At 46.5% G+C, this 13,174-nt stretch overlaps 1 protein-coding gene across 8 annotated transcripts in view; it reads left to right on the top strand.

Annotated features, from left to right (window-relative positions):
* The window catches only part of ZNF827 (zinc finger protein 827), a 170,268-nt gene that overhangs the window by 81,329 nt on the left and 75,765 nt on the right, over window positions 1-13,174 (top strand). For all 8 annotated transcript variants that reach the window (XR_003908971.1, XM_029940440.1, XM_029940460.1 and 5 more), the window contains exons 6-7: window positions 9,318-9,557; window positions 12,263-12,320. Coding sequence is in view for 7 of the 8 variants with exons in the window: in XM_029940440.1 (XP_029796300.1) it covers window positions 9,318-9,557; window positions 12,263-12,320 (298 nt within the window). In the remaining variant the exon portion in view is untranslated. The remainder of the gene's footprint in view (window positions 1-9,317; window positions 9,558-12,262; window positions 12,321-13,174) is intronic.

A 13,174-nucleotide genomic window follows, 5' to 3' on the forward strand; every position in this document is an offset into this window, starting at 1 on the left:
GAGCAGTGTGCCCACAGGGAGAGTAGGAAGCTCATGGGAGCCTATGTTGGCTCTCTCTGGGGGTGTGGCAGCACCCATGCAAAGCCTGAGGCTTGGATTTCATTCCTCAGAGCAGGAACGGGGGCTTCTCTCTGCTGAGGCCCCCTGTATTCTAGGCATCCTGGAAATGAACCAAGGGCCACACTGTGGAGAAAAATGAAACTTAATATAAATATAACTGTCCGGAGAGAAGCATATACCAACCCAATCCCCTAAAGAACAGGAAATTGTGTCAGGATGCGTGTGCTTGTGTTCTGAGTGATGGCTGCTTCAGAAAGACAAGGGCAGGCTCACAAAGAGGAAAGGAAGAATAACATTCTGCATCTAAGACTCGGACTCTTAATTCCCATACGAAGATTGGAGCTAAGTTTATCTCCATTTCGCTGGAGACCCAGCCTCCGTCTTCGGGTGAAGGAATGGTGGCCGGGCTGAGGCTGGCCTCACTCTCACACTGCTTAAGAAAGAGTCCGACGGATAGCATCAGACTGTGGAATAGTGTTTCCATTTCTGCCTCCGTCCTCACCTCTGCCCGAGCAGGCCTGGGACTTGGCCCTTCCCTAAGTGACCCAGGAAACCCAGCTCAACTCTTCATTTCATTTTGATTTTGGCAAGGGCAATGTCAGGCAAGAGAAAGCAAAGGCAGAAAGCAGCCGCCTTCATCAGATGCCAGCGGCCCCAGGCCTGTGAGAGGATGTTACCATGTGATCTCACTTCTTGTTCCTGGTTGTTCATGTCACTTCACCTGGTCCTTTTGTCCTGCACTGTTGTTCGCAGGGTATTGATAATAAAACCACTGTCTACAGGTTTTATACCCACACCGTGTGTTTATGACCAACAAGAACCCTGTAGCTTTGAGGATGGCAAGTTGGAGATGAAAGATTTTTAATTTATCTAATTGACAGGAATATCACTCTCAAAAGTGGACTGTTTCCACATAACATAGTTGGCGTTGCTCCTACCTACTCTTTTAAGCTTCTTGTTATTCTAACATTTTTTAACGTCTATTTATTTCTGAGAGACAGAGAGAGCGACAGCATGAGCAAGGGAGATGCAGAGAGAGAGGGAGACACAGAATCCAAAGCAGGTTCCAGGCTCTGAGCTAGCTGTCAGCACAGAGCCCGACGTGAGGCTCGAACTCACGAACTATGAGATCATGACCTGAGTTCAAGTCAGATGCTTAACCGACTGAGCCACCCAGGTGCCCTAGCTTCTTCTTATTCTAAAATGCTAGTTTGGGATCATGACGGTGAACCGTCTGGAGAGTGAACCTCCTGGATCAATTTTCGTTGTCTATTTCAGTGCTTTAGGCAATGTTCCATCCTTTCATATTTTGTTTTTAACTTCATTGCGTGGATGAGTGTCTATGGCAGACTGAGGAGTCAAGAGACAGAGGACAGCCTCGCTGCCTGCTGCATGCTGTGCTCCAGGTGACACATGTGATGGATACCCCACAAAGCGTATCGAATGTGCCAGGCTTTATGCAATGTCTTGGGGATGAAAGACGAGTAAGAATCTAGCTCGCCCCTGCCAGTTTGGCCCAGAGGGGATACGCATGGGTGCATAACCATTGCAGGGGTCATACAATCTAGAGCTAGGTTAGAGCGAAGAGAGAGTGTCACTCTACCAAGATAAAGGACGGCTACTCACAGAGGGGACACCTGAATACAGGTGACCCTTGAGTGACACAGGCAGATTGTGTAGGCTCACTTCGACATGGGTCCACGTATGCAGGGATTTTTTCAGTAAATACAGTACAGTGCTGTAAATGTCTTTTCCGTATGATTTTATAACATTTTCTTTTCTCTTGCTCACTTTATTGTAAGAATAGTTAGGGTGGATACAGCATACAAAACCTATGTTAATCGGCTGTTTATGTTATCGTTAAGGCTTCTGGTTAATAGCAGGCTGTTAGTAGTTAAGGTTTGGGGAGTCAAAATGTACATGTCAATTTTCTTTCTTTTTAAATGTTTATTTCTGAGACAGAGAGAGAGATAGCATGAGCAGGGGAGAGGCAGAGAGGGAGGCACAAAATCTGAAGCAGGCTCCAAGCTCTGAGCCATCAGCACAGAGCCCAACGCGGGGCTCGAACTCACAAACCGTGAGATGGTGACCTGAGCCGAAGTCGGACGCTTCACCACCTGAGCATCCCAGGCGCCCCCATGTGTGGATTTTCAGTTGCAGGCAGAGGAGTTGTTCAGGGGCCAAGTGTACTTTTGAAATCTGGATGGGATGTGGGATGTGATTGGGGTGTTTTAGAGGGAATCGGGTCAGGAGCAGCATGGCATGTTCAGGCAGCCGGATATTTCAGCATCACAGGAGCACGAAGGCACGGGGAGGTGTGCTGAGGGAGGCTGCAGGGGGCTGGGGCTTTGGTGGGGACAGAGCTAATCGTGTAAGCACGCAGGAGCCCCAGGGCAGGAATGCGGCACAGGCAGAAGCTCAGGAGGCTCTTATGAAGGTGCCGGGGTGCCTCTCTCCTTCTCTCCGGGTTTCCATGAACACACCATGCTGGACCACTCCCTTTCCTCCTCCTCTTTTCTTTTTTTTTTTTAATGTTTGTTTATTTTTGAGACAGTGAGAGAGAGAGAGAGAGAATGTGTGTGTGCACGAACATGCACGAGAGGGAGAGGGTCAGAGAGAGAGGGAGAGAGAGAAGCCCAATGGACTCTGAGCTGTCAGCACAGTGCCCGTTGCGGGGCTCAAATCACAAACTGTACGATCATGATCTGAGCCGAAGTCAGATGCTCAATGAACTGAGCCACCCAGGTGCCCCTCTTCTCTTTCCCTCACTTTCTTCCTCCTCCTAAAAGTAGAGGTAACAGTTCTTCCCAGTCCATTTCTCTCTCTTGCCTTCCTTGGGGTCTCCCCAAGTCCTCTGGAGTCAGATGACTGCTGGTCTGTGCATCACTGGTGACTCCCCTTTTACTGCCCACAGCCATCTCCACCTCCACTTCCTGGCTAAGTACTTAGCCAAGACAGAATGGAAAACTTCCCTCTGTCTTTCTCTCCAACTCAACCTTTCTATTTTCCTACTCCTGATGATGGTGTCTTCCAAATCTGAAGGCTTAGAAATCATAGAATTATTTTTTAAATCACGCTACCCCTCATCCAGGCCGTGTACAAACTTTATTGTAATTTCTCTCACGGTGGCCTCTTCATTCTTTATTCAGACTCCCAGCCAGCCGCCTCCAGCTCCTCCCCATTCAACCTCTAGAGGATCCTGTGAATCTCTTCTGTCTCTGTGACCTTCAGTTGAGGCCCTCACCCTCTCCTTGCTTGGATTACCACCGTAAGCTCCTGACAACTGCCCTCATTGCCACTTCCTTCCAGGCCTTCCAGGGGCCGCTGCCAGGCTGGCCTTCTGCAGTGCAACCCGATCGTGCTCCTCCTCTGTGCAACCCCCCCAAGGCCGGCTCCTCCCTGGCCCCCACTCCCCGCGGGTGTCCGGGGTCCCCACCTAAGATTCTGCACTCTGCCCCTACCTAGCTCTCCAGTTTTATTTCTCTGGAATATAAAGTGACCCTCTTTGTTAAACAGTTGTTCAGTGGAGGATTTGGCTTCAGCACCAAGGCTCCAGCATGAAGAATTTTAAAGGAAAGGAGAGATGGAGGGAGGGAGGGGGAAGGAAGGGAGAGGCGAAGGGGGACAAAGCGAGGAAGGAGGGAGGGGGAAGGAAATAGAGCCAGACAATAGAACAGTGGTTACCAGAGATTGAGGGGAAGGGGGAATGGGGAGTTAGTGTTTAGTGGGTAGAGCTTCATTAGGGAAGGTGAAAAATTCTAGAGATGGATGGTTGGTGATGGCTGCACAACAGTGTGAATATACTTAAACTGTACACTTAAAAATGACTAACATGGTAAGTTTTATGTCATGTGTATTCCCCCCCCCCCACAACTCTTGGACCTCTTGGCCGAACTGAGAGGGTAAAAGTGAGAGACTGTTGAAGATGGGGGTGAGGGAATCTTGGAGACAACTGTGCTGTGATTCCCCCCATTGCAGGTGGTGGGAATGAGGGAAGGGGTACTGACCTCACCCCAGATCTAGAGAGCACAGCCTATGGGATGCCCGCTGGGGCGTTTGTCCTGTTTTTTTCAGGAGGCGAGCCTAGTGCGCTGGTGTCCCACGTCTGCCTGGGAAATCTAGAAGGTGGGAAGTGGAGAGCTGTAGGGCTGGGTGGGCTCTGAGCTTGCGCTGTTTGTAGGATCGGGTAAAGAGGGGGCTGTTAACCATGGTCCCAGGGTAGACCATTGTCTCCCAGGACAGATGGCATGGGTGTTGTCTTACATCCCTTCCAGTGGGGCTGCCTGGATGATTGGCGGTGCCTCAGTGGGGGACAGAAGCAGAGAGGCAGATTCCCGGGTCAGTGGAGGGAATAAGGGACCCCAGACAAGAGGGAGTTCAGCCAGGTAAGGGGAACTACAGGGGAAGGATCATCTCGAAGTTAAAGTCTCTGAAGAGGGGTGCCTGGGTGGCTTGGTTGATTAAGCATCTGACTCTTGATTTGGGCTTAGGTCATGATCTCCTAGGTGTGAGATGGAGCCCTGAGTCAGACTCTGCAATGACAGCTCAGACTGGATTCTCTCTCTTCCTCTCCTTCTACCACTTTCTCTCTCTCTCTCTCAAAATAAATAAATAAAACATTTAAAAAAATCTCTGAAGACCCCATGCTGGAATCCCAAGAGAGCAGTGCCTGCTGGCCTTAACAGGTTGAACCGTTCTAGAAGAGGCTAGCAAAAACCTTTCCATCCTCTCTCCCCTCTCCCTCCCCCTCCTTCTCCAGCTTCTTTCTAGTGTCTGAAAGGGCCACTTGTGTGCTGGGGAGAAGGTAATAAGAGAGAGACAAGAAGCAGATCTCTTCCTCCCAAAAGGCTACCTGTCGACCCTTCCAGGGAGGGCAAGGACTCACCCTTGCAGAAGGCGGAGCTGTGGACCAACACGTGGGACTGGGCCTTCTGGATTCCGAATCAGGACTGTTTTGCTGTTCAGAGGACCATCAGGGTTTGAATTATCTAAGAATTACCAGGTGATGGGCCTACCTCAGTTCTCTCACCCAGGGACAGAGGGGAGGAGCTCTTTCAACGGGGCATTTTAAAGAGACAATGGAAGACAGAAATAGAGTTGCTTTTATGTTTATATTCTACCCCACGAGTCTGGCTTATTCAAGGTGCTGGCTCCGCCTCCCCGTTCTGGCCCCGCAGCCAAACCAGAAAACATGACATCCCGAACACTCAGGTGGAGTACAATTCCGCCTTTGTGCTCTGGTTCCCGTTCTTCCTTGACTCGTCTTCCCACACTGTATTTTAATTTTACCCCTTTTAGTGGAGGGCTGTTTATACTTGTCTGATCGTGCATTTAGACTTAAGTGCTTGGGGGCCAACACCATGCCTTCTTTGCCTCTGGATCCCACACAGCCTCTATCATAGTACGCAGTGCATTGTGGACATTTTAAAAATGGCAGAATGGCCACATGACCAATGAATGACATAATCCTGCTTCATAATTACTAACGTGTACTGTGTTTGTGAAAGTAAAGAAGACAATATTACTGCGTTCTCATTGCTTTTTTCCCTCTGTCAAGCAGAGTTTGAATAGGACTTACCTAATCTGCAAACCCCTTCTTCCTAGGCTACCGGGCATACACAGTGTTCTAAGTTCTCTTTTTCTTAATACTTATTTATTTTTGAGAGAGAGAGACAGAGCACGAGGGGGGAGGAGCAGAGAGAGAGAGAGAGAGAGGGAAACTCGGAATCTGAAGCTCGCTCCCAGCTCTGAGCTGTAGGCACAGAGCCGGACACAGGCCTAGAACTCATGAACTGTGACATCATGACTTGAGCCCAAATCAGTTGCCTAACCAACTGAGCTACTCAGATGACCCTCTAAATACTCTTAAAGAGAAAATAATCACCTCTTATGGCATATATCCATATTTATCATAGAAAAATTACAAGGTACAAACGAGCATTGCAATGAACAGTCACCTTCGGGCCACATCCCAAGCATAACCTACTGTTAACCCTCTTGTCTTTCATCTTTTTCCATGTGCCAGTTTCCTTCTTGGAATAGCAGAACAGGTCACTTGGGGGTAAAATTAGTATTTGTCCTATTATTTTAGGAGGAGATTCTAGAAGGATTTACAGTGCGGGAAGAGAGGGAAGAGGATGGGAAAGAGTAACCCCTGGGTGGGGAGGCGTGTTTCTGGGTGTGGGAGTCAAAGCAAAGAGTGAAATGATTAATTCACCAGTTGTTTCGCCAGGGTGCCCTAAGCCAAGGGGAGAGAGGACCTGGGGGATCTCTTGCCAACTTGGGATCTGTCTCCTGCCACCTATGCTAGCCTGTCCATACGAGCTTGGAATGGGATTAGTATGTGGGGGAGCCTAAGCTCTAACTTAAGAGCAGCTTTTCTTTCTTATTTGCCTCGAGTGCTGATTAAATTTGGGGGAAGGGGCCAAAACCCAAAGTGTCGCAAAAACTTTAGAGTAGTGTTTTTCAGGTGGGGTGATTTTGCCCCTCCCCCAGAGGAGGATATTGGCGACATCTGGGGTTGTTTGTGGTTCTCACATCTGGAGGACGGTGCTACTGGTATCTAGTGATGGAAACCAGGGAGGTTGCTAACCATCCCCGAATGCACAGCACAGCCGCCCGAAATAAAGAAGTACCTGGCCCCAAGTGTCAGCGGTGCTGACGTTGAGAAACCTGCTTTAACAAAAAACAAAAAAACAAAACAGCAACATTTAGCAATAATGCTCTTGCATGGAAGAGCAGGGAGCACCAAAATATTTCTTATATGTTGCCTCACTTGCCCGTTGAGATGTCAGTCTGAAAACTCTTCTCCGTGAGTCTCGAGTCTATCAGGTAGATTAAAAATACTAAAGGCTTTTTATCAGTAATCAGTGTTTTGTGCATTTTTGAAAGGTCAAGAGTTATCATAAGAAAGGGCAGACAACCCTTCATGTAAATCATACTTGAAATTATCCCAAGTAACTTTCAAAACCTCTGTTACCATTCAAGTCAGTGGTACACCTAGCCAGATGATTCTTAACCCAGGGACAACGCTGGGGAAAGGAGACAGAAAAAGATAAGGATAATGGAGCTTCTTTCCAGCTTTGCACTTTATATCATTGAGATTCTATTTAAAAGTTAAATGAATCCTTTTGTGGTATGTTTTTGGGTTTGTCTTCAAGCCTTGGAGTGACTTGCAGGGTTCAGAGACATCATTACCTACCTGTGACACTGACCCACTGTTTAGCTTCCAGATATTAAGTACTTGAGGGAACACAGCAAGGGAAATGTGTGTTGTGACTGCACCTGTGAGGGAGGTAGCTAGCTAGAGGCCACAGTGGCTGGTAGGTCACCAGATCCCTAAGGGGTTACCAGGGGGGTAGAGTCAGTACTCCAGAAAGAGGCAGGTGGACCACAAGTCAAGGCAGAGAAGCTAAGTGTGTAACTTTGAAAGCTTTATGTTTTCTTTTCTTTTCTTTTCACCATGATTGAATCAATGAACTTGGTTTTTATGAGTTTCACAGATGTACAGAGAAACAGCAGCTTGGCAAGAATAGGGAAAGGGGGAAGGGATCTAAATTAGACATAACAGTTGCTTGCAATTTAGTTGCTGACAAAAACACAAGTCATTTTCCCTGAAAAGCATGTGTAATATGTCAAGAAGAAAAAGGAACAATTAGCACACTTTGTGTATAAGCTCTTATTGACAACACTATATTAACTGTAATCATTTAATTAGAAATGCTCTTCTGTCTTCTTTCCTACAACTCAATAAGCTGTACAAGTACTTGGCTTTCACTTATCTCGTGTTTTGTAAGGAAGGCAGGGTTTTCTCTCACCACCCCAGCTTACAGCAATGACCTTGGCTGGTGGTTACACGACTCCACTCTCTTGTCTTGCTCAGATCAGGCCGGTACAACGAAATTCCACAGACTGGGTGGCTTATAAATGACCAAAATTTATTTCTCACAGATCTGAAAGCTGGGAAGTCCAAAATCAGGGAGCCCACGTATTTGCTATCTAGGAGTTCTCTGGGATCTTTTTCATAAGGGCACTTATCCATGCATGAGGGCTCTACCCTCCTGACTCATCACCTTCCAAATTCTATCATACTGGGGATGAGGTTTCAACATATTAATTTGGAGGTGGAGTGGGGCACATTTTCAGTCCAAAGCACTGTTTTCACATGCCCTTTTCCACTGTGTCTTGTCCTCATCTATAAGGACACTTATCACTGGATTCAGGGCCTACCTGGATGATCTAGAACAGTCTCATCTTGAGATACTTGTTAGTCATATCTGCAAATACATGTTTTCCAAATAAGGTGGCATTCACAACTTCCTGAGATTAGGATGTAGACATATTTTGAGGGGCTATTATTTGCTATCTGTCTGTCTCCTCTTTTTTTTCCTCCCAGAATGCTGAGTACGCTGTAGTTACTACTAGTAAATGCTTATTGATTTGAAAGTGTGCTCTTTTTAAAGTGACCCAAATTAATGCTCTGTCATTAGCTCTAAAGACTGCGTGGACATAAAGACATTTCGACTTTATAAGGCGAATATATGTTTCAGACTAAAGATCAAACATCTAATAGTCACACCTAAAGCTACAACAGTCAGTAAATTGAACCATTATTATAACCTGTAAGATTGCTGTTTTTCTAAGCGTTGATCCTTGGGCTACAATTAACTTCCTAGGTGGTCTTGAGGATTACTGGCTCCCAGCAAGGTATAAATGTCTCGGTTGAATCGAGCCTATTTACCCTTTATTAATTTAGGTGTCCTCAAAGAGAGAGAAGAAAAATTGGTCAGGGCTTTAAAAACAGAGGGAGACAGTCAGAATATTAATATGCTTGTTTTTATTTGATTTGCTGAAATTGCATAAGTTCTAAAACAAAGACGAGCATTCGCCATGTTCCCGTTAGTTCTGAAAGCCGCATGGCAGAGAGGATGGAGCACTTGGGGGAGTAGCCAGGGGACCCCAGCACGGAGCCCGAGTGCTAGGTCTGGAGAGCTAGGCCTAGTTCTGCTGCCGCTGCGCTGCCGTGGCCTTGGGCGAGTCACTTCATTATTTCTCCCAGCTTCCGCCCCTACCTTTTCAGGAAACCAGGTGGGCTGGACGAGTTAGTAGTTTTTGAAACTGTTTCTCGTCAGCTGTGGTGCTCTTCTCACCTGCTCCCAGACGCAAACCTCATGGTTCTCTCTGTGACGAGAAACTGGATTCGGTTCAGAATTTTAAAACCATGGTGTTCTTGTCTCTCCCCGTCCACCTGCTTGCAGCGGAGAGCTACAAGGAAACTCAGATGGTCAAGATTAAAGAGGAGCCCATGGAGGTTGACATCCAGGACTCACATGTCTCGGTATCACCCAGCCGGAATGTCGGCTATAGCACTTTAATCGGGCGAGAGAAAACCGAACCCTTACAGAAGATGCCAGAGGGCAGAATGCCCCCAGAGAGAAACCTCTTCAGTCAGGATATCTCTGTGAAGATGGCTTCCGAGCTTCTCTTTCAACTGTCAGGTACGTTTCTGTGCAGGAAAATGTCAATAATTGGGAATAATGGGAAGGAAACCCACTCTAACAAAGTAAAAAAACACCTGCATTATAGGATTTTTCAGACAGAAATCAATGTTGTTACTTTAACACACATGCTGCCACTCAAACTAACAGTTAATAAAACGTTGCCAAGTAGAACTCCTGCCAAACTTTCTTTAATAAATAGTTAAGAATCATTTGAAATTAGAACTCTATTCAGTTCTGTGCAAATGATCCCTGTTGACTAGGCTAAACATCTCACCTCTAATTTTGCTTAGGCAGTTGATCTGATTAACAGTCTTTTTTCCCCCCTAATGCTCAAAAGATAAACTTCAGTTTACTCCAACAGTGACTGAATTACCATGAATTCCAAATTAGTGTGGTTTGAATTAAGGAGATTGTACTGTATCTTGCCAAAAAGAAAAAAAGAAAAAGAAAAAATCAAGGAAAAGGAAAATATGAGGACTCTTTCCAGCTATAGCCTTATAGAGCATTTTCTGTAAAGCAATTGTTTCTACTTTGAATACTTGGAATTTATAGGTGTAGGAATTGCCAGCTCAGCTAAGTGTCCTGATAGAACAGTCAAGGGAGTCCTGTTTTTTCCTTTGTTAACTCTTTCAGGCTGCATACTGTTTGTCCTTAACAAATTTAATATGCTCTTATTATTTGAACATATTGAGATCGAAGATATACACACAGGATTCAGATTCATAAGAAATACACGTACCTTGCCAGTAGTCAGGCACTGGCTTCCATAGGGAAGTTCATGCATTGGTAAAGTTTGTTACTAATGTGTGATAAACTCTGTTTTGTTAAGCATAACATATTCAAAACACCATGAGATGCCTCATTATTTAAGTATTCACTTGTTTTCCCTGCTCAGAAAAATATCAGGGAAGAGAAAAGGAGCTGCTAGAATCTGCATGCCATCATAGTTCACCTTCTTGTGAGCCTGGTGACACACCCCAGCGCTTGAAACTATCAGTTGGTCCTGAAAATGTTCACCTCCCAGTTCTCAAACAAGGATTGTATTTGTGCAAAGCTCTGCAGTAACGGAAATAGTTACTTCTGTAAACTTAACGGGGCACGTAGATCTTTGCAAGCTCCCAAAAGCCCCAAATCATACAAGATGCTTCTTTTCTTAAAGCAGGCTGAAACCGTATCTAAAAACAATATAACTTTGAGAACGCCTGGGTGGCTCAGTCGTTTAAGTGTCCCACTTTGGCTCAGGTTATGATCTCTCTCACAGTTCATGAGTTCGAGACCCAGTTCATGAGCTGGAGACCCGGGTCGGGCTCTGTGCTGAAGCCAGCTCAGAGCCTGGAGCCTGCTTCAGATTCTATGTCTCTCTCTCTGCCCCTCCCCTGCTCAGGCTCTGTCTCTCTGTGCCTCACAGATAAATAAACATTAAAAACAATGTAACTTTGAAAATTACTTAGCAGCTAAATTTGCGCAAGTGAGGCCAGTGTGGTTGTTTTCAGAAAGTCTCTGTCTCTAACAGTACATTATCACTGTCTACTATCAGCGAAAACCTTTCTGTCCGAGAGTTCTCACCCTGGCACTGCGGCTCACTGCCGGGGGGACCTCAGGCAAGTCTTTGAGCCCTGATTTCCTGCTCTCTGAAAGAACACTGCCTCTGAATCCAAATTCACCCCTATGGTCGTTGTTGAGCAGACAGAAAGCAACTGTCCAAGCCAGCACACATGCAGCAGCTTCAGACGAGTGTTACAAAGTATTGGATAGATGTTGCAAATCTTTCCTTTTCCCAAATACCTGTTTAAATGTCTTCACAAATCCGTAAGATCAGGAGTTTCTTACTTGCCCTGCCGTGGAAATCTGACACCCTTGCAGCGTTGGCCAGGTTTTCTCTGCAAACTTGAGCCATTGAGTGCTGCGACAGGGCAGAATCCTCACATTTGAACTGGATCGGGAAGGCCGGAGTTCAACTTTTGTGTTCGTGAAAGCTAATTAAATAATTTCTGACAGCTGGTGGATACAGACTTCAAGATAGAGTAAGGGAGGGTTTACCCCTGCTTGGCTAATGATATTTTTTGTCCCTTGTGACATTTATCAGAATACGCGCTCGATGACTGCAGAACCCAGAGGTCTTGTGGCTGTTTTTATATCCCCTCTCACAAAGGGGCCTGACAATACGGAATGCTTAAAGGTTGTCATCAAAGTCAGAAGCGGAACGCTTGCAACCACTGCAGTTTTCGTGCTGAATCAGAAGAAAGCAGAAATTTTCAGCTGGGGAAAGATATAGTAGAAATAACTGTTTTTGTGCACATCTCTCTGTATATGTACTTATTAAGGCCTCATTAAAATCAGACAACACTCTTGAAATTTGTTAGTAACTATTTCCCTTTGATTGGTTTTTACTGAAGTATTTTTGTGGAGGCTCTTGATATGCTTTTTGTGATTGTCTTTGCGTGTAAGACAGGGAGAGCTTGTCTATTTGCAAAAGCAACTAAAAGAAAACTGCAGGAGGGAAAAAGAAATGTTAAGGGAGTTTCTGCTTGAGCCTTAAAAGGGATGGGGTAGTGGTGGTGATGGAGGAGGGCACTTGTGGGGAAGAGCACTGGGTGTGTTACATGGAAACCAACTTGGCAATAAACTAGTAATAAAAAAAAAAGATACAAATTGAGTAAGAACGACCTGAGAGGTACATATTTCATTCTTTCTCCTTACAGAAAAAGTGAGCAAAGAGCACAATCACACAAAAGAAAACACCATTCGGACGACCACCAGGTAGGTCACTTTATGTGGGGCTCCCTCAGAGCACCGCCTGTGTGGGGGCCATCGGGCCCCAATCACGTGTTGCACATTGGTCCCCAAACTGGTTTCTCCCCTGGGTTCAGAGGAGCCATGCCGTTCGCCACCAGTTTGTATTAAAATTTTTATGGACACAATACAGAAAGGGAGGACACCAAGGGGGAGGGAGGACCACTAATATTTATCAGACATCTACTAGCTGATTCCTGGCTGGAGAATTTTCCACATGTCTTGTTTCTTATTCCTTACAGTAGTTTTGTGAAGTGGATTATCTTCTCCTCTTTGCAGAAGTTTCTTGGTTTGGGAGTTTAAATGGGCGGCACAGCTGTGATCGGGAGCTGGGTCCGTATCTCAGGAAGGCCTCCCCCGCTGTCAGGAGACCAAGGTTCTGACTGCAGCTGTGCTCCCTAGGAGCTCAGCAGCTGGGGACTGATACTTTGTCACCAACGATATCACAGCATCCTGGAGGGTAAAAAAATTTAGAGCAGAAGAAAATGCTTCAAAAGGCCGCAGGGAAACTGTTATCATTAACAGCTGTACAGAAGCAAGCTTTCCACTTGGCAAAGGCAGTTTGAGGAGGTCAGCCATCCATTTGCCATATGAAAGGTAGGGTTCCGGCCTTCCGTCCAGAGCTGGAGGGAGGTGCACAAGCTCCAACAAGTGCCCACCCCACCACTGCGGGAAAGGAAGTGCCTGGGGGGCAGAGGGGATAAGACCTCTAGCTTTGAAGGACCATCCCCCCCCCCCCCCCCCCCCCCCCCCCCCCCCCCCCCCCCCCCCCCCCCCCCCCCCCCCCCCCCCCCCCCCCCCCCCCCCCCCCCCCCCCCCCC

The sequence above is a fragment of the Suricata suricatta genome, chromosome 1, assembly GCF_006229205.1.
Source record: "Suricata suricatta isolate VVHF042 chromosome 1, meerkat_22Aug2017_6uvM2_HiC, whole genome shotgun sequence".
Taxonomy (NCBI): domain Eukaryota; kingdom Metazoa; phylum Chordata; class Mammalia; order Carnivora; family Herpestidae; genus Suricata; species Suricata suricatta.